At 37.9% G+C, this 21,427-nt stretch overlaps 2 protein-coding genes across 7 annotated transcripts in view; both read right to left on the bottom strand.

The window, feature by feature from the left end:
- Window positions 1–9,269, bottom strand: part of XRN1 (5'-3' exoribonuclease 1) — a 35,085-nt gene extending 25,816 nt beyond the window's left edge. For 2 of the 4 annotated variants that reach the window (XM_069024767.1, XM_069024769.1), the window contains exons 1-9: window positions 9,107–9,269; window positions 6,194–6,426; window positions 4,845–4,942; window positions 4,383–4,492; window positions 4,151–4,261; window positions 3,836–3,918; window positions 1,541–1,628; window positions 1,246–1,414; window positions 964–1,031 (exon numbers count right to left, since the gene is read on the bottom strand). In XM_069024767.1, the coding sequence (XP_068880868.1) occupies window positions 964–1,031; window positions 1,246–1,414; window positions 1,541–1,628; window positions 3,836–3,918; window positions 4,151–4,261; window positions 4,383–4,492; window positions 4,845–4,942; window positions 6,194–6,426; window positions 9,107–9,181 (1,035 nt within the window). In that variant the 5' untranslated portion in view covers window positions 9,182–9,269. Of the gene's footprint in view, window positions 1–963; window positions 1,032–1,245; window positions 1,415–1,540; window positions 1,629–3,835; window positions 3,919–4,150; window positions 4,262–4,382; window positions 4,493–4,844; window positions 4,943–6,193; window positions 6,427–9,106 lie in introns of those variants that run through there. The other 2 variants (XM_069024766.1, XM_069024768.1) reach the window with 2 other exon arrangements.
- A 1,236-nt stretch (window positions 9,270–10,505) lies between these two features.
- Window positions 10,506–21,427, bottom strand: part of ATR (ATR serine/threonine kinase) — a 38,593-nt gene continuing 27,671 nt past the window's right edge. For all 3 annotated transcript variants that reach the window (XM_069023906.1, XM_069023905.1, XM_069023908.1), the window contains 14 exons: window positions 20,910–21,069; window positions 20,202–20,381; window positions 18,724–18,866; window positions 18,228–18,325; window positions 16,925–17,157; window positions 16,104–16,238; window positions 15,274–15,474; window positions 14,821–14,964; window positions 13,918–14,068; window positions 13,074–13,230; window positions 12,791–12,944; window positions 11,706–11,857; window positions 11,352–11,457; window positions 10,506–11,054 (listed from right to left, as the gene is read on the bottom strand). In XM_069023906.1, coding sequence (XP_068880007.1) covers window positions 10,881–11,054; window positions 11,352–11,457; window positions 11,706–11,857; window positions 12,791–12,944; window positions 13,074–13,230; window positions 13,918–14,068; window positions 14,821–14,964; window positions 15,274–15,474; window positions 16,104–16,238; window positions 16,925–17,157; window positions 18,228–18,325; window positions 18,724–18,866; window positions 20,202–20,381; window positions 20,910–21,069 — 2,188 coding nt within the window. In that variant the 3' untranslated portion in view covers window positions 10,506–10,880. The remainder of the gene's footprint in view (window positions 11,055–11,351; window positions 11,458–11,705; window positions 11,858–12,790; window positions 12,945–13,073; window positions 13,231–13,917; window positions 14,069–14,820; window positions 14,965–15,273; window positions 15,475–16,103; window positions 16,239–16,924; window positions 17,158–18,227; window positions 18,326–18,723; window positions 18,867–20,201; window positions 20,382–20,909; window positions 21,070–21,427) is intronic.

The raw sequence follows: 21,427 nt of genomic DNA on the forward strand, positions 1-21,427 counted from the left end.
TAACATACAGCCAAGCTTTATTTTGTTTTCTTTCAGTAAGGCAGCAAGGGGTAACAAACAAGAGCTCAATAACTCCTACACTTCACTATCAACTCTAGAAGCAGTACATATATAGGGTCTGGGTAATACAGCCTTGTGCCACACTTTCACAGCTTTATTCAAGAACCAGAAAACAGAGCTGAAGCAGGGACAACAGATGATTTCTCTCTTCACAAATTCAGCAGAAGGTTTAATCCTTTCCATTTCTGTATGGCTTATACCTTACCTCATCTCTAGGATGGATTACTGCACTGGCACTTAACAGGATTACATCCTGTACACCAGTTGTTTCATTAATGACACTGATACCTGTCTCTCACAGATGCTCCTTGCTCTTTACTAGTGATCTTCATAAAAAACTTGTGAACAATTCTCCCCTCCAAGATCTTCAGACACAGCTTACCCCACAGGAAACTACCAGCAGGGGAAGCAAAGAACATCACTGCCTGCAGCCAGCTTTAAGAACACACAGAAATCACTAACAATTCTGAGCTGGGAGGGACCCACAAGGATCACTGAGTCCAACTGTTAAGTGAATGGTCCTAGATGGATTGAACCAACACCCCTGGCATTATTGGCACCCTGCTCTAGCGAGCTTTGCCCGATACTGCCACACACTATTCAATGGGAAGTGAGCACCACGATTCTACTGGTAAATCCTCATTTGACTTGCGGTACTAAAAGATGCTGGCTAAAGCACAGATCAAATGATTCAATCATTTTCCTCTTATGCTATGATAGGATCAGACAACAACTGATTGGATTCCATCTGTTCAATGGTAGAACAGCTGATTAAACCACCTGTAAAACACAGCCATTTAACAGTTCATTAAAACAACAGTATGGTGTATTTTAGGATACAATATTGAGTTTAAATTCAACATTCTATACCATTCTGTACAGTGCAATTTAAAAGTTACTTACATCTGACAACCTTGTGAGATATTTCTCAAAACGTTCTAAATTCAGATGCCCATTTTCATTGATGTAACCTGTTGAGAAAATTAACTGTGCTTTTTAACTAACAACTCAACGATTTTAAAATTTGCATTTAAATGCCCCACAGATAATAAAATGCAATTTTGCTGCCTCTCTAAGAAAAGTGTAGTAAATGCTAAACATTCTAATGTGGCAAAAAAGGTCAATAAATACAAATGCAGCAATGTTAATGCTCCTACTTTCCACAGCTGAACATAGTTTTCTCACCTCCCAGTTCTGGCAAGATAGCCATGTATGTTCTATAAAGTAGCGGCAGTGCATCATGATTAATGTGTAAATGAGGTAGATGAGGGATAAAATCATTTCCTACGAGGAAACCCATTAAGATCCAATCATCTATTATCCTTTCAATATCATATTCAAAAGAAATCTTGTCCTGGGGGGAAAAAAAGAAAAATGAAAAAAGAAAAACACACAGGAGTATAATTTTTATTATCATTTTTGCATAAAGACTTCACACATTCACACATTTTTTTCCCATCTCAGATCCATTAGAACTTACTTTTACTGGGGAAAATTCATAATCAATATATTCTCTCATCAGTGATAAGTGCAGTAAATGAAATGTGGTTTCCTCTGGTGCACATACTCTGTAAATTATTCAAATCACCAAGTTAATTATTTATAAACACACTTTCAACATTAATATTAATAAGTCCAAGGTTACCTAAACCCAAGAATTTTACTAGGATTGTATCTTTACAGAAGAAATAATGCATAAACATTTCACTGAATCTATTTTAGGATTAATCTGGTTTGGTCTACAACATTTTGCAGTAGAATCTTCTAAATACAAGATGTGACTGTATGGAGAAGAACTAACTTACAGAAGAGCTTTGTGGAGTTCCATGTTGCAGTAACTATTTCCTAAATCCTTATCCCATTGCTCAAAAAAGAGAAACTAGCCTAACTTGGCACCAAGCCAAATACATTTGAAGGTATTTTATAACTAGTCTGAAAAAGAACAGAGCACACAGATTCACACCTAAACCAGATGGGTTACATGTGTAGTCCTTTGAAATGCTTTATGTAAGAGAAGAGTATGCTCAACTTGAAAATATGCTCTGTATGTATTATTTTGTGGCTTCAGTGTAGTGCTAAAAGAGTAACAAACCTACTGGTTGTTTATGGCGTAGCCAACACATATTCTGTCTTCCTTTTTTCTCTTCACTAAAATTACTCATAAAAACCCTAAGCCAACATTAGCCCCAAATCAGTTAATACCTACACCAAAAGATTAATGAGCTAAATGATGTATTTTAAATTAATAAAGGACTATTTCACCTTGTAGGTACTATAACTAGCTGAGACCATCTCCAATGACAAACCAGTATAAATACTAGTGTATTCACACATAAATAGGAGATTTTAGAAATAATCCTGTAAGGAAGATGTGTGTGATAGCAGTCTTCAGATAAACTCATGTAAGACACACTCTGAGCTACACTGGGCTTCAGAACCAATTGTGTCACATTTTAAATGCAACTTTCATATTGGTTATTAAGAACCCTGGCAACCAGGTTGATGCTGTAAGACTCTAGAGACATTCTGCCCCTTACTCTTCATTGCACTGGACTTGAAAATCCTGATAAAACAAGCAATTTCTCTCAATGAAAAAAACTGCAGAGAGATATTAATTTATACATATTTTTAGGATTTTCAAATTTCCAACTGTAAGTATCCATAAAAGTGACAATATTGACAGAAGACAATTCCTGTAACTTACAGAAGTAAATTCTTGTAATGAGCAAGGTTATTCACAAACTACAATATGGAACAATGCTTGGGGGGGGGTGGAATAAATAACACTTCGCCTTTTCATTTCATACTTTCACTAATTAATCTTTCAAAAAGTAAGTACACTCTTATTTTTCATTATTTTATTTTTTAGAAAGGTAAAAACCAAGGTTTTACTTTGATTAGACATAAGGTCTTTAAAAATATTATAAGGTTGCATGCCAACACTACCTAACCAATGAGTATTAGTGAAACATTGACTGCAAATACTGAAAAGAAAGCTTATTTTTGATGGCCATCATATTGTCCTTGGCAATAAAATATTCCTGTATTAGCAAAAATCATGCATTTATCTAAACATTTATAATTAATCCTGTGTTATCCAAAATCCTTTTAGTGTCAGAAATGTTTATTTCTGTCTATCCCATCTTCTCCCTTTATGTACCAAATATATGCTTGAGGTCCTTCAAAGAAAGAACTCAGCCACAGTAACAGTTATAAATGACTGTATTATCTCAGAACAGCTCCATGTACATGCAGGGCTGTGGAACAAGTCACCTTCTGACCGTTTATAGACCACAAGTTATTTCAATTGAGCAAACCCTGAATAAGAGCATCTACTCAGCCATTTTAAGAGAATTTATTTAAGTAATTTTTCTAGTAATTTACTTACATGCACAAAATCTCAGAGATATACATACATTTTAAAGAGTTAGTATCTGGATAAGACAGTTATGGAAACAATGTCAATACAGCCCAGGTTGCTCCATTAATAACATGAAGAAAAAAGTGCAACGCACCAAATCTTTAAGGATTTTTTTATCAGCTGTTCTGACAGCATACATTTTTTCATGTAAACCAATTCTAATGCACAATTCAACAAGCTGATTTCTCTAATTTCATGACTTTTCTGACCCAAAGAATAATCTAAGACTTGATCAAATTACCATGCAATCAATTAAAAAAAAACCAAATCACCAAACACACACCCAGTTTTAGTCACCCAGTATGTTTTGGATTTAATTTCATCATAAATAAAATAAGAGCAAAGTTTATTCACCTTTGAGCCTTTTTACCACCAAATCTGACTTCTTCTCTTAAGAGCGCGAAGTGTGCCTCATGACTTGTTAATCCCAGCATAATCTATTACAAAGAGATATTAAAAAGATCTTACTTTTGAAATTTTTTTTAAAGCTTTCAAGCAGTATAAAGAAATTTTGGTGTTCTGTTTCATTACAAATTCAAAAGTTTGCAGTTATACAAAATTACATGCTTGTTTCAAACCATTTTAGAACCCTTATGAGCTTTGGAAGATACAAAGATGTAGACACACTCGACAAATTCCTGTTGTTTGTATTCTTTTAGTTGCACATACCAAGTCAGCATCTAAGCCATAGAGACAGTGTCTTGTGTTTGGATCATGATGGGGCTTTGCTTTTTCTGATCTGATGAACTCCATAATTTTGTGCTCACCTTCCCCTGGAGTCTGGACACAAAAAACAAAACAAAACAAAAACCCCCACAAAAGTCACAAAAAATTCAGCTGTAAGTATTATTCTATAAAATAAGAATTTATTTAAAATAGAATAGTAAGAAAACATAATGACCTCATGCCCTGATAAATAGACTGTTATTCCTTGCCAGGATTTGTCTGTGGAAATCTTCATATTTACAAAATATTTAAGATGCTCATTCAATCTGGCCATGAATTCAGTTCCTGAAAACAGAAATCTAAGTTAAAAACAAAGCTTTTCACTAATTTGCATTTACATACCAGAACTATTAAAAAAACCCCCAACAAATAAAACTTCTGCCAGGGATGAAGGGGATGACTGGTTTCTTTCCTAAGACATTTCACTTTTTACATCATAATCTAAAAAATTTTTAGAATGAGACAGTATTCCAACCCTACTGAATGTTACTAAAACTTTTGTTACAAACTTACTTAAGGCTTTATTGATTTCGTCTCCTAGTTTTTAAAAAACACGCCTTAAGATAGGAAAATACTAACAAAATACAAATGCAAAACCATAAACATTTGAATTTAAATAGCTGACAAATTATCTTACCTGGTGTAATACAGTTGGAGTCGAATCTGGCTTCTGTAGGGAGAGTTTCTCCCTTTTCCAACGCTTTTTTTATTTTGTCTTCTGCCTCTTTTGCTGATCTGAAACAAACAGCATTGGAGAGAGAGTAAAGAATGAATCATCTTATTCAAATGTTAATATCCTAAGTACAGCTTTTTGACAAAATAAATATAGTTGATTTTTTAAAGTGCTTCAAAAATAAAAAAGGAAAGAATTTAACTCCTGAATAGAGTTTGAACTTATTTCTGATACAACTAAGGTGGCTTAAAAATAGCACTTTTTTCACAGAAATGATGACAATCTGTCACTACTCAGATGCAGTTAGTATTTAGATCACCAAGGTGATCATACAATGGTTGATCACAATGAATGGCTATTAATGTTGAAACAGTGGGAATATTTGGTTTCTAAACATCTGGAAATGCTATCCCAGAACAAAAATTGTAACATAGTTAAACAAAGCAGCAGGTGTGGAATTCCAAGGAAGTCACGAGTGAACTAAAAATTTATCATGCCCAGTAATGGAGGCACTAGCAAACATCATTCCAGACTTTCTTGGCCAAGAATTTCTTAAACACTTCTGAATCAGAAGTGGAGAAACCACCAAAGTCTTAGGTTTTTGTCTGGCTCTCAATTCTACTTCAATTTTCTATTCAGAACTCTTAATCTCTTCTTCATCTCAACCTCCTTTATTTCTTAAAGAAAAAATTACATCAAAAACTAAACCACACAAAAAATTGAGTTGCTTGAAAATATTTTCTCTTGTTCCTTTCCCCCAGTTTGTTTATTCTGAATTTCACTCGCCATTCCTGTACTGTGTGACCACTGCTTTTATTCCTTACAGCAATCTTAAAAAAGCTTTCAAGTCTCCCAAAACATTACTGTCATTCTTAATCTACTTGTAGCTCTGTAACTGGTATCAACAGGAAATCAGTTTCATTAGAAACTTGATTTTTTCTATGACTTCCATTACAGCTACCAAAAGGCATATCTAGAACTAGCATTCACAAATAGCAAAGACTCACAGGTTATGAAGCATCTGGAAACATCTGCACAAGCTCCACTGCAGAGTGATTTCACAGAAAATTTTGTAAGGAAAAGCTCCCCTTGTCACCAAGCACCACACGCACAGAGAAAAATTTACGTAACAAGCAAACTTTCCTTTTGGAATCACGATTTTAACATTTTACAGGTAGTTACCCTCCTTCAATAAAAGTTACTGCCAAAGGCACAACCACTCATAATCTCTTACTTTTCGTGGCATACATTTAAGTAAGTGGGTTTTTTTAAGTGTTTACTATCCTCAAGACAGTCAGAACTGATTTTCTTACCTAAAACGTCTCCCACGCTGCTGATTCATTTTTGCTCTTGGAGCTACTCCATCAACTGCCATAAAGAAAACCTTTCTTGGTTTAATAATGCGAAACAGTACTTCCAAATAGTGAAAAATATTGGCAAAAATCTTATCTTCTGAGATTCTGAAGTGGACATCATCATCATTTGGATGTGAACACTGATGTATAATGCCATTCATGTCCAGGTATAAGTTGTCGAATTCTGGAATCTACAAATGCCACAGTTAGTACCAGCTTGGTGAATGCAACCACTGCCCAAGGCACAGCTGAGAGCACTGAACTCTGGAAATGAGCTGAGGTGGGAAGACCTCCCTGGAACTTTCAGCACACCAACAGGCAAAGTAAGAATATCTGGACTGGGTATGGGTTTGCCTGCACATGCAATCTGTTACTGTGATTTTTTTCAGTGAGCCAAGTCAGCTGAAGAGATTCCTATCCTATCCTGGCTGTTTCTGGAACCTCAGGACTTTTGTCCCTGTGCTCAGGTTGTATCTTCTACAACCAAAATCACTGTTTTCAGGAAGATTTTTTTTCATTTTATAAGCCTGCACATTTAATCGATTCAACCTTTCACAGCTGCACTACAAACAACAAAAACTACAAAACTGAGTATGCAATTTCCAACAGTATTTCCAAGTAAACCTGGCTTAAGAAGCTTTAGAGTTCTCCCCCTGCTCATCAGTTCCTACCCTGACCAGTGCATGCTGTCTCATCAGCTATGCCTGTGAGCACCTGAGTCTAGAGAATGGCAATTAGCACCAAAAGCAGAGAGTTAGCAACGATAATATCAACTTCTTACCCAGACTTTCCAAACAGACCTCCTTTTTCTTTCTAGTTCTCTGCTCTTCTAACAGCCTTATCTGTAGCAGTCACACTTTCTTTTAAAGGAAAAAAAAAACCCCTTCCCAGATGTACACAAGCAACATACAGGGAACAGACACTGTTAAATGTATGATGCAAAAGGGCCAGTACTACCTCTGTGTTACCAAAATGCACCACAAGAGCAGCTGGCATTAAACAAATCTATTCCTTAACCCCTCCAGTATGACTCTTCATAAAAATCCTCCATCACAACTGGAAAAAGGCATTGCCAACTTGCTACAATTTTCTGTGGCACTGCTGCTGACACATCATTACCTAAATTTGAAAGGCACATTGTTGGACTTGTATTTATCCTCCAGATGCAAGAGAAATGTAACTGTTTTAGAAAGAGGAAATAGTGAAGAGAAGAAATTAGAGATAGGATCAGGAATGATCCCCACTCAAGTGCTGTAACTAGTGTTTTGCTGCACATCATGATCTTTAGTACGGTTAAATTCAGTAACCAAACTGCTCTCAGTGCTTTCAGATAAGACAACTGGGCAGTGCACAGGCAGCATTTTAAAGAGACAAAAACTAAAGCTTTTATATGGAGGCAAAATACATAAAAGGTCTTATGTTTTCTTCAAGAAGCACAGCTATAATATGATTTAACAATAATGCTGTTTTACATAGATAAGACTTTTAATTTGGTTGTGGGTTTTTTTGTTTTTTTTTCTCTTAGCATCTACTCTAGATGTCAGTCTGTATATTCAAATGATCTGGAAGGGTTAAGTCGTGTTTACTGTTTATCTTAAGAGCTCTAACTGTCTCTTTCAAGGGGTAGCACCCCCTGCTGCCATCCCCCTGGTTAGAGCAGACACTGCTGCCTCTTCAGCTTGCCACAGTTCTTCAGCACAAGTTGAAAGATGTGTGAGCAGCCCAGGCTTCTAAGAAAACAGCAGGAAAGGCAGCATACACTGCTGCTGCCTTGCTACACAGATAGCATTAGACACTTCAGTAAAGCCCAACAAATCGTAAGCAAAGACCTAAGCTTTGAAAACTGCTTTGAAACTAGCAGGAAAGGCCAAACATCCAGGCTGGGAATCACTTGAGCTGGGCATCTTAGTTACACTGACATAGCAGCTATTTAATCTTTAAAAATCACAGGTGTTTAGGGACAATGTATTAATATTCAAACACACTCTCAATTATAACCCATCTCAGAACATCCTTATTCAATCTATGAAACCACATCTATGACACCAGCTGAAAATGATAATTAGAAAAGCTTGTACACAACAGGTACCAAACATGACATTTCTGAAAATATGACGTCTTTGTCCAGCTGTTAGAAGTATCATTTACGGCTTTCGTTTTCCAGGCTTGAACATACTTCCCGGTTTAGCTGCTAACACAAGCTGTCCGACGCAGGCGACAACACGGAAACGCAGCAGAGCTGTAAAACCTGTCCCTCGTCATCACCGCGCCACTGGCCGTCAGCAGCTGTAACTTTTCTGACCCCAACAAGGAGTAAACTCCGACCTTGGGCTCCCCGCGGGTGCGAGGCCGCCGGGTGCTGAGGCAGCACCGCGGAGCTGCCGAGGGGAACCAGAGACAGGGAAGCGAGCCCGGCTGTACTAGTTATAGCGGGAGCCGCCGCGGGCTGGCCATTCCCTGCGGGAACAGGGCACTCTGGGCTCGGGACTGCTGAAAACATCGCCGGCCCCCAGCCGCGGGCTCCGGGAACTGCTGCCGGCCAGCGGCGGGCTCGGCCCCGACAGTCAGGCTGTCAGGGAGCACCGAACCCCTCTCCCGCTCCCCAGCGATCGCCCACCGCCATCCCACCACTTTCGGCCGTTCCGAGCGGCGGGTCCCGCCGAGCTGCAGCCGCCCCCCTGCGCCGCCCCGACTGTCGGCGAGCCGGCCTGGGCTGGGGCTCGGTTCCGCAGGGCCGGCCAGGAACGAGGCCCGCGCGCTCGTCCCCCACCCTGGTCCCGCCGAGGGGCCGGTCGGGACACCCCTACCCCTCCCCTCCCCCCCCGCCGGGCCGGGCCCGTGTCAGGCAGCGGCGCTCCGTCCCCAGCTCACCTGATGCTCCTTCAGCACCTGGCTGAGGCAGGGGTACCGCTCCGAGATCCACCGGTAGAACTTGGGGACCCCCATGACCACAGCTCCCCGCCGCCCTCACAGCCCCGCCGGAACCAAACACTGCGGGCCGCGCTCCGCCCTCCTTCCGGCGCGCCGCGCTGACAGCGGCCGAGCGCCCGCACCACCGAGAGCGAGCGGGCACAGAGCGGCGCCGGAGCGGGGCGGGCCCGGCCGGGGCGGGGCTAGCGCCGGGGCGGGAGCGGGGCGGGAGCGGGGCGGGCCCGGGCCGGCTCCCGCCCCTTGGCCACCTCACTGCCGTCCCCCGCACGCGGGGCCTGGGAGCGCAGCGAGCGCGTGGGACCCCTCGCCCTGCCCCACCCCGGGCCCCCGTCTCCGCGCCCCGGGCAGCAAATCTGCACCCCGCGCGATGGCGACGCCTGGTGCAACAGCTCCCTGGGCGCCTCTCTGCGCTCCGATAAACTGATAAAGCCTGGAAAAACAACAGAACGCCAGCACTCACACACCACACCGGAAAAGATCACAGTATGTTCCAAGTATTTTACTAGGAAAACTCGTCACGTTTATGGGACAGTGACAAGACTTCTAGATTACCCTCTAGATCGACAGAGAAACAAACGCCCTAGAAGCAGTTCAAAACCCATTATTTTACTCTCCCAAACCTCTGGATTTCAGCTGAACAGAGCAAACACTCGAGCGTTACACCACAGTGTGAGCCTGTGATCAAAACCTAACAGCGTTGTTTGTCTCTCAGAATAGCGGAAACAAAACCACTGTACAAAAATTCTAATGATAGCCTACTGTGGGTTAAAAGGGTATAATTTTTCCCTATCTCCCCCCCTAATTTCCCTACAATTTGGATGCCTAGAAAGCAAGCATTACTGTAAGTTAGTATTTGCCTGTCAACCATATTTATTTAGTCTACTTTTGTCTGTGTTAAAACACCTTTTCTGAAGTGGAGTCTGAAAAACACTCCCTAGAGCCGTGCTTTTTCCAAGGGAGGGAGGAGGGGCTGTGCAGAGCTCTCACGAGCCTACAGGGATGTTACAGTCACAGGTACAATCACCTGCCTACTGCCCTAGCATTACAGCTGCACTGCCAGGGTTCTCCAGCTCCCAGCTCTGTGCGGTGGCCTTCAGGAGGGTTTCTTAGAGCACTGCACTCAAGGGTTCAAAACATCGTACCACTTTACCAGTTTACTCATGCTAAGATTTAAGATCCCAAATTTCCTAGACATAGCCGGGCTACATGGAAGGAAGCTGAAGAAAAGTCTACTGCTGGAAAGAAAGACTAATTATTTTTAGAAAGCCCTTCTGAATACGAGTAGGAAAAGTTGAAATAACCACTCTACATCATATCAATATTAAACTTTATTGTCATATTTTCTAATCTAAGCTAAATGAGAAAAATGTTTACAAAAATATACAGTACTTTATAGAGTGCATCTTTCAACATCATGAAAATTTTTCTTAGCGTAAGACACTTGCAGAGACTTGCATAGTCTAATTTTTAAGCAGTTCTTATGTACTGCCTTCTACATGTGTGTGAAAGGTAAGTCCTAACACCTTACACATCTGCATTCATAGCATTCCTGCAAGGGCACTGTACATTTTACACAGATTTTGGATGACCATAAGACGACTTCTGCTTGCAGCCAGAAATCAACAGAAGTAACCAGGTATCACTGATTCACTCCTTCCCAACAATATTATAGCTACAGCACTTGTGGATGGTATCATTCCAAAGGGAACAAATTTCACATGTATGGAGCCCAGCCCATATACATCTGGCAGAGCAGGTTGTCATCACTTGCTTCTTGAATGAGGTAATGAACATGCCCTTCAATAGATAAAGGCAATCCTTTGATTCTGTTTCTAGTCTTAATGACACCTTGCAGCCGTTGTTCTATATCAAGGACATGGGTTTTGGCCTGGAAAGAAGAAGAAAAAAAAAAGGTACTATTCATGAACTTCCACTTCTCAAAATAAAACCAGTATTTGTTAGGATATGTTTGAAATCATAATTTAATACAAAATCCAGATGTCTATACCAGCTAAACTGAAAATAAAGGCTACTCTTTATAGATAAAAATGAGAGATGAGAAAGAACAACCAGAGAAATTTTTAAATTAAAGGAAAAAAAAAGACAAAGTTTCAATTAGAAAATACGTAATTTGTAACAATAATGGACATTTGAATATCTTAGGTTGTGTTTGTTTTAAACTCACCTTTTCATTGACAACTTCTCCAGTTTCATTCACCTGGGCTTTTGTATTCCCTTTAACAGGTTTACTCCATTCCACAAGAGGATCATGGAGAAAAGTCTTTAAGACACTAAATAAATTAAGAAAATTATATCATACATAAAATACATTTAATTTTCAAAACACAAACACTGACAGGAGTCTGTAGTTAGTGCTGAATATTTCTACTGCTTTATATTTAGCTCCATGTCATGGTGAGAGTGAGCTGCAGGATAGGCATATGCTGGAACTGGCATATATATTCCCCAGCAGTTAGTGTTTCACACATTTAGACTACAAACAGCTTTTAGGAGTTTGCAGCAAAAGCAGTTGCCATACCTCATCAGAGGCTCCCTTTGATCACGCATCAGCCTCATGGTGACTTCACAGGCTCTTCGGAAGAGACCTTCTGTTCCCATCGGACCCATCCCATTAACCATGTTGTGAGTGAGCCGGAAAGGAACGATTTCCGGAACTTCAAAAGTTTCTCCCTTTACATTGATAAAAAAAGGTATGGCCTGGGTGTTTTAAGCATTATTAAAGAATAACATTTGCAATGGTTTTAGTTTTTTTCCCCATCTTTGTCAGTGGCAGTTTCCTAGCTGGCAAGAGATGTTTGCTCAGATCCAAGTCCTGCTCCGATAAGGGGAAATTACAGTGAGTAAAGGATAACGTTATCCAAATAACTTCTTTTTCCCTGTTTTAACACACTAATACAGGGTATAAAATTTTATTCTTAAATACATATTTATGCTCTTTAGTATCATTGCAAAATGCTAACTTTTCTTTTCTAAAATGCAAGTTTGCTTAAAAACATTTTTTTTAAATTAATTGTTGTATAGGACACTTTAGACTACTTAGAAAGAAACCAGAAGAAATAACCTAATATTTCTATCTCACTTATCTGAGTTAAAAAGGCCACAAGTCCCACACCAAAAGCATCTTTCAACTGAAACACCAAAATTCCAAATCCCAATCTGGTCGCTATTTCTGCAGTTTATTTTTACAGAACTGTTGGACTTTTTCTGCTGAATTTGTGTGAGAAAGAACAAGAAACTCTCCACAACAGCAGAATTCTGAATATAGCAATTGCAGTTTTGTTTAGAGGGTGATGGTGGAAAGAGGAGAGTCACAAAAGATAAACAGTCTAAAATTTGGGCTATTTTAGTATATCCACATCAGATAATCTGATACTGGCTAAATCAAAAAGTTGGTTTTCGCTGAATGCAGCATACAGAATCCTCTGCAGCTCACATTTTCTTTATATATCCCAGGCTTTTTTGGGTATAAATAAGACACGAGTAAGAGAAAGAACACAGCAGATATGTTTAAGTAAAAACATGAAAAAAACCCCAAGACAGCAGAAGTTTATAACTTATATGCATATAAAATACAGAGCATGTTCAGCAATTGGCATTTCTCACCTTGTTGAAAAGGCAGTTGAAATCCACATGCACACACTCCCCAGTGAAAGAATCAAACAAGATGTTCTCCCCGTGCCGGTCTCCCAGCCCCAGGATGTACCCCACCATGGACATGACGGCAACGGATCGGCAGTAGGCTGACCTGCTGTTGTACCTGTGGGAATGCAGAAGGCACGTCTGAGTCACTGCCTTGGATGAGCTGTCCCTATGCTGTAGTCCCATTAATTCTTAGGGAAATATACAAAGTAGATATTCTTGAGCTGGTCCAGTCCCAGTCACTCACCATGAAGTAGGGTCAGGAAACGTCCTAAGAAACCATTCATGAAAGACAGGAGGATGACGAGGCAGAAGGACCTCTTTGAACATTTTCAGCTTTTCAGGCAAAGGTGCTGACTTTGGAAGCATGTGCTGCCGCAGTTCTTTTCCAGTCATATAGATACCTGCAACAGACTTCCTCAGTTAGGCAAAAGAAATCCCCAAACATAAAGCTTTATATGTGCTATTACAATATGGTAATTTAGAGAAAATAAATGTCTCCATAAAGTTGAAATAAATGATCAAATGAAAAATAATCTATAAACCATGTTGATTGTGGGACACAGGAAAGTTTTTCCCCGAACTTTTATTGCACTGACCAGAAAGCTGCTTTGTTAACAAGAAATTCAAAAGAAATCTGATCTTTTCTCTGGAAAGCTGCTGTACTCTTGATTCAATTGTATATTATCTTAATTATCTCACTAAATGTAACAGAAATGAAAAATAACAAATCAAATCTAAAGAAAAAGTTCACAGTATTTTTTATTATTCAGTGCTGCACATACATTCCCATGCTGCTGGCACTGCTGCTGAAACAATTTATGTCACTGTATGTAAGAAAGTATTGAGATGCACGTGGTATCAGTTCTTGTAAGGAACTTGTTCATTCCGAGCACCAACTCTCTTCCATTTAAGAGCAAAAGTCTACCACACACATGAATGACAATATATTGCAGATAGCTAAAAATACATGCGACTACATCTTCCTAGAATTTAGCCTGATTCTTGCCATTTGTTTCATTTACTTATTAAAATACAAGCCCTTTAAAAAGATCTAAAAACTTTTACTATAGTCTAATATTTTTCTTTACCTTTCTCCTTATAAAGTTTTATCAGGATATTTCTTAGACCAGCAGTGTTATTCACCCACTCAATTATGCCACATTCATCATTTAATGGAATCACTGCGTAGGTGCGAATATGGAGCTCTCGCCTACGGGACTCTGCATCTTTTCTTAAGCACTATTCACAAAAGAAAAATGAGATTCACCAATAACACAGATAGGATCAAAATGGATCTATAGCATTTACATTCTATCTATAACTACTTTCCAATCACACAATCTGGAATTTACAAATCTAAGCTTCACAGTCTGCAGTAGGTCAAATGCAAGCAAAATGTGCATCTGTTCTCCAAAGTAAATTAAAAAAAAAGAGGGTTTTGCAATAAAATAGTCAAATTGCATAACTTGTACATGGCTTAAATCCCTTAAAAGCAGTATTTGAAATAAATCTTTTAGTGTTTCAGAGATGCTGTCATTTGCTTTAACCTCATAGAAGACATGGTACCTTAAGCATATTGTTAAGACGAAAATACAACCAAAATAAGAGGTATGGCAACACTTTAGTATGAAAAGATTAATTTACCTATTTTTTATAAAATATGTTAGAAATTACTAAATAAGAAATATTAAGCATGACAGCAGAAAGTTTACAGGTATTTATTTACTATAAATAACCTGTCCTCTCTATTTTTGCTGGAATAAGCAATTGTTTTGGCAGAATACTGTAATTTGTTATTGTTTCCACAAGTCTGTAACAAGTCATACATTTTCAATTGCTACTGGTTTTCACTGAAAAAAGGTATTTTGTACCAGTTTACTTTTCTTCCAGTGAGCTTTATCTCAAGCTAAATTGGCTTTTTTTTGTTAAATAGCTCAGTGTTCTGTCCTGGTCAATAAGTATAATGCATCTGATTGTCTCATTCATCAAACCTTATTAATAAGGGAGTTGAATTCCATGAGCCGACAGTCTTTTCTTAGATCGTCTTTTGGCTTGCACATCATAATGTAAGATTTCCCATCTGAACCTTTCAAGGTGATCTTTTTTGGCTTTTGAAGTGAGGCAAGAATTTCCACCTAAAGAAAAATGAAGTTCTTTACTAACTTCTCTATCGGATTATCCGAAATAAAGTGTGTAATTGTAATAAACCACTGCAACCAATCGTGTTAGCACTCCCATGGTGCTGCAGCACATTAACCTCAGACCAAAACTTTATCTAAGTGCCAAGAGGCCACACCTGCCTCAGGCTGCTGTGACAGAAGCAACTCAGCTTCCACAAGAGTAATTATGGAATCTCCTATTAGTTCCTCCCATTTCTAGGGAACTAACACGTATTTGCAGCTACATTTGTTTAACATGAAGTGAAAAACCAACTAGAGCCTTACCGCATCATCAAAGCCTGCAATGTAGGCCCAGCACCCGGGAAAAGGGTCATGGTTAGCATGGGTACCCGGAATTGAAGGAAGAGTCGGTATCATTACAGATTGTAAGGGAATGAGAATTTCACTGAATGTGTGCTCTTCTACTAATCTTTTCAGTGTTTTGAAATGAATATTCATGCTTAATGTTGAGCTGTTTCCATCAACCTTGAAAAAAAATGTTGATCAAAGTTAACAATAACATTTAAAGTTAACACTTAAATAATACTGCTATTTCACATTAACTAATAAATAATAAATGCTTATTGTAATTTAAAAAACCAGCAAGCTACATTGCAAATTAAATAATCCAGAAGTAATATATCTGGCTGTTACGGGAGACTTATTTTTCACTTTGAATATAAATACAGAATAATGAAAGAATTCATTTAGTTTTACCTTTATTATCAAATTAATTTGTTCATAAGAGCACACCCACTCTATTTTTACAGTAAAACTCTGAAAATTAATGGACATGAATTTGTGAAAGTACAAAACAATGTAAAGCCCATGCACTGTGAAACAAGCCATTATGTACTGAAATATTTTACAATGTGCTCGATTGAGAGCTATTTTAAACCTTTTACAACACAGTGTAGTTTCTGCTGAACTGCAGTAATATTGTGAAGTAATATTATTATTAATAATAATCAATATCTATGTATAAGCATTAATATATTATTATTAATATTAATACAATTAATATTATGAATTAGCTAATGAAAGCAATCAGAAGCAGCTTTTGCATTACATTCTTGAATAATCCTATGACATGCATTAATTTATTTTGTAAGTACCGGTTTGTTGCAGAGTTCCAACAGCTTGTCTGTAAGGCGTGTGGCATCTCCAATAAATTTTCCTAAAGATTCCTTCATGTGAATAGCTCTGTTTAGAATTTCCTTACATCTATTGACACGCATAGGGTAAGAGGACTGAAAAAAAAGGAAAGTTAAAATTTATTAAACAATGAGTTGAAGAATCTCCCCCCCAGTAATTAATATTCTTTCCTCTACTTATTGCTCATCATATTTAATATCTGGAGAAGTATGTGCTTCAATTGTGGTACTGTTGGTGGGTGTGCATGGGGGTTATTACTTCTGAAACCATCCTTGGGAGTCCCACAACATAAAGGCCAGTATTCAAGAATATGTCAATGTATCCTGAATGTTATTTCACCAGACTAAAGTATTCATCATGCTTCCCAGTCTGCTTTGGAATAACCTTACTGCCAAATAATTAGTAGTACATCTATCTACTAAGTTGAGTATAAAACTGAAAGTACTGTAACACAATTAGTAAATGAAACAAAATCTGTTGCTCATAACTACACAATTCATCAGCTATTCATTATTCAAATTTCCTTTCCTAATACACCATACAAGTTTGGATGCATATTAGCATTCCAATTTGGAACATTTAAACTGTAATATCTGAATTAAGACTGCAATAAAATATTTTGCAGTGATGGCATTAATATCCTCTTCCACAACACTGTATCACAACACTTAAAACTCTCAATTCCTTCTTATCAGCTTAGAGTAAAATAGGTTATATTTACATTTCTGAGAAAAGCAGTTTTGTAAACTTAATAAAAGTGTAGCTATACATATCAAAATACCTTGGACACAGCAGTCATCATCCACATTGCTTGCTGTGGATAGGCTAAAAACACTTTAGCAACAATCACCATCAGAACTGCAAAGACTTCATCATGAGAATGGCAGATTCGGGAGATGAGCTGAGAAAAGGCTGTCAGGAACTGGTAAGGTGCCAAGTGATTTGTGTGCTCTGTAATCACCTTGTTTATTTTAGCCAGATCATTTTTCATTTGAACACGTTCTGAACGACCAGCTGAAAAATAAAAGGAAAAGACTATATTCCTGGTTTTCCCCACTGGAAATGGAAAGTCATTTAAACCAAGGCTATAGAATAATAGCAATAAGCCAAAAAAAATCGAAGGCAACAAAAAAGCTCCTACTGTTCTTTTTAACACAGCATACAGTGACTGAATATATATGCTATTTAACTAAGCAGAATACCAGGAAATTAAAAGCTCTCTTTACACTCTTAAAATTACTTCTCTAAAATGATACAATGGCATAGAACAAACTAAAAACACTCCATGTATTTGCCTGATAAAAGGATTCCAATGTTCTTTAGTGGAGAGGAAATGAAGGAAGTCTTTCCATGGAATGAAATTAGCACATTGCTCCTATCTCCACCCCTGCACCTGAGGGGCCCAGCATGAGTTTCACAGCAGCACCTCAGAGAGCAGGACCTGATGTGCCTGCACAGGCCAAACACAGTTGACCTAAGTGTGTAAAATGAGGACAAGATCAAGGAGCACAACTGTCTGCTTCACTTCAGACCTGCAAGCAATGTTTGCAATTTTCATTTGTATCAAAATCTCCCACCCAAAATGCATCTGTGGTGTTAGTTTCACATGCCTTCCTGCTCCCTGCCTACAAGATTTTTTTCCCCCCTCCATTTCAGTAAAATGAGGGGTAAAATTTCAGTAAAATTCCTTCAAAGAGTGGAACCAAAACAAATTGAAAAAAAGCCCCAAAGCCTAACACTTTACTGTAGCAAGTGAATACAAAACTACTACTCATCACTCATGAGACAACTCAAAAATGCATGCAAGGATTTTCCCTATATGTATTTAATGACTTCAGTTACCCAAGGAACAATGCTGTCTCATTATATTCTTTTTAAAAAGTTCTGGAGGATTTAATTAAAATAATTAATACTCTCCTGCATATTAACATCCCGTATTTTACAAGAATAGTAGTACTTTCTTGTTTCCATATAGCCTCAGGCAATAAATCTAAACAAAGAACTGCAATTATACTTCACTGCTCTTTCAATCATCTATTCAAAAGAATGACATGGGAACTATGTACTGGGAAAAAATGTTCTACCTTTGTCACATTCATATGCTTTTGCTCCAAAGTCCAGCCATAAAGACAGCATTCTTGGCATTGACTGATAGATGAATTGGTTTCCATACTGTAGAGACCTGTGATTACACGTTTAAATCAAAGTATGTTAATGATGTACATTAGAAGTAATAAAAATTTTACATTTGTATTTAACATTCCATTCTAAGTTTAGAAATTTATGTCAGCATTTTAATGCATCTGCAACAACCAAAAATATACAATGGGTTTGGTTTTATTACTCAAAACCACAGATGAAACAATTAACTGTCTGACAAAAGACAGACAATTGTTTAGTGGAAAGTAAAATTAATTAGGTATGAAAACAAAAAGGAAGCATGCAGTATTTTGTTTTACAATACTGCATAAAAATTTGAGTCAGTCTGAATTGGTGAAAGACAATATATTCCTACAGAAATGTTTTTTCCCAGTATAATAATCATCCTTTTATAGTAACTAAGCAAAGTTCCCCTCTAACCTGCCAAAGTGATGAACTATGTATCTAATCAGATCTCCTTGTTTTTCCATCTTGTTGTCAGTTACCATTGGCATTAATTTATCATAGTATTTTGCAAGATAAAAATGTCCATCTTCCCATTCTGGCAAGAAAACTGTAACATCCTGCAACAAAATCAAAATGAGATAATTACTTTTGAGAGGATGCTAACTTAAAAATAAAAAATAAACAAATTATTCTCAAGAAACAAGCATCTTGTATTAGTTACATTGTGCAGAGTACATGCAAAAAAAAGTATTAATTCTTAACCCTGTAATTCCAAAAATTCTAACTTTGCCTCAAGATAATTACCTCTACAAACTATAAGTCTTTTGGCTTTGAATACCTTTTGGGTTTGGAGACAGCAAGACAATTCAAGACAGAATGATATGGGATTCCTGAACTAGGAAAGATCACACTTTCATTAAAATCAGGTTCCTGATTCTAATAAACTCAGTACTGAGTTTCTTAGAGCATTTTGAAAAGTGAAACAGCAGGATGTTAACAGTTGGACCCAATGATCTTTCTGATCTAAATGAATCTATTATTCCACATTTTTCACGTTTCTGTTCTCCTTCTACATCATGATGTTTAAAAGAAAAACAAAAAATTGTGTGACATGTATCAGAAAAGAGGCAAGTTGGTGAGAGGCACATCCCTTCTCTAGTAACACTGGTTTCTTTCCTGTGCCAATACTTAGCAGAGAGTTCTGAGCATTAGTGTTTCCGTAAAATCCACAGAAATTTCATTTGTTTTCATTATTTCAACCTTCTTTGATTTAATACATTTACAGTTCTCTCTAAATGACTGTTACAAAGTATGTTATTTAGTAAAACAGCAGTAACAGTATCAAATGCCAAAACTTGGATAGGAGATGGGCTGCTTTTAAGGAAGCATAAACATGCACATCTCCTACTGTTTTAGGAGGTAATATTAATCAATGCCAAAAAGTATTTCACAGGCATCACACGATGAAGCATGCAGTGCTGTATTGTTCAAGAAGAACATACCAGCTCTCCCTTTTCCTAGTTCTTCAGAGACTGGAAGCATATTTAAAGCACAGTTACAAGTCACTATCAGAGAGAGAAATAACACTGAAGAGTAGTGCAATGTATCACCAAGTAAACTTTGTGTATTTGGGTAAGTCCACATTTTAGTGAGGAATTCTAATCTGTGTAAGCATGATAAAAAAGCCATGCTTCCTTAACTTGTTTATTTTAAAAGAATTATATAAGTATTTGTAGCTGTCACTGATGGGAACTGTACTGATGTGTTACATTAAACCTGGTTAAGACTGTAAAATCTTTACAGGAACTGCTTCCCTCCTACACACTGATGCACTATTTAATCCCATTCATGTTATATTTAGTTGACATCATCAGGAGCAGAATGACAGCTTACTTAAGGAATACATTATTATTCAAAGCTCCTGCCTTGTTAACAGTAGTATTTCAGATTACCTTATACTTTTTCATCACTGCGTTGCTTTCAAAGTTAGCAGTTTCTTCCATAAATCTGCCCACTAGCAGCATTGCCCGACCATGGATGAGTTGATTTTTGCTATTGCAGGGTGCTTTATTTTCAGGGAAACATAACTCCACCCCCTTCTGGAGAACAATTAGTGCTTCATGAACCTCACCCTAAGGGGAAGACAGAAAACATCTTATATACTTTAAATAAGAGAAATGCAAAACCTCCCTCTTACAGTTGTTATTAAGGCAAAGCTATGACCCCAAGTGTGTTCTAGGCCATTCTGGCTGTGGTAACTGAATATTACTGACTTCAAATGCTTCTTGTATTTCCTTATTATCTCAGCAGTGTTGCGCCTTTAGGTGTATCACAATAATTGCCCTCATGTTTGCTGCCTACTGCTGTTAATTAAAAGGAAATAAATTAAGGAGAGGACTGCTATTAACACAATTTAAATTTGCCAGGCTGTTTTGACAGAGGCAGGTAATGCACCGGTTTTATACAAAGGTGCCAGAAAGGTCAATGCAGACAGAAAAGGGCTGACCAGCAGCTGGAGGATCAGCTGCAATGTGTTCATAGTCCCAACTGAAATATCTTGTTTTACATATGCTGATTTTGTGCCATTTTCTTCTTGAAGAAAACTAAAAATATTATTTTCTTGCATTAAAGAAATTCAATTCCTTTTCTGTTTTCCTTACCTTGGACCAGAGCCACTTTGCTCTTTCTACATAAAGTTCTGAGAGCGTCGATTCTCCAGCATTCAGCAGAGCATTATAGGCAGTCTGGTGATGACCAGCTTTCCTTGCAACTCTAGCACTCTGGAGCCAACACTGACCAACAAGCTCACTGTAATCCTGACTGCAAAGACATTTTTGCAGAAAATGAAACATTTCTATTATAAATGCTACAAAATCTGAAGTAAATATCACAATGTGTTGAAACACAAGTTGAATTTCTTAATAAGTTATATACTACATGATAATAATTTAAAACTATTTTAATACATTTGTTTCACTCGTTTCCATTTAGGCCTAGAAACAAATACACCTTCTCCCTGTTTCTTGCTTCTCTTTCCTATAGACACCACTTTTCCTCTCTATTTTGAAGGCACATAGTATTTGAGGACTACTGTTGTTTACAAGAAATTTCCAGTTTTATCTTCCCTCTTCTTACACATATATGGAAACACAGAGTATTACTGAGAACACAAAATAGA

Source organism: Aphelocoma coerulescens, chromosome 9 (genome assembly GCF_041296385.1).
Source record: "Aphelocoma coerulescens isolate FSJ_1873_10779 chromosome 9, UR_Acoe_1.0, whole genome shotgun sequence".
NCBI lineage: Eukaryota > Metazoa > Chordata > Aves > Passeriformes > Corvidae > Aphelocoma > Aphelocoma coerulescens.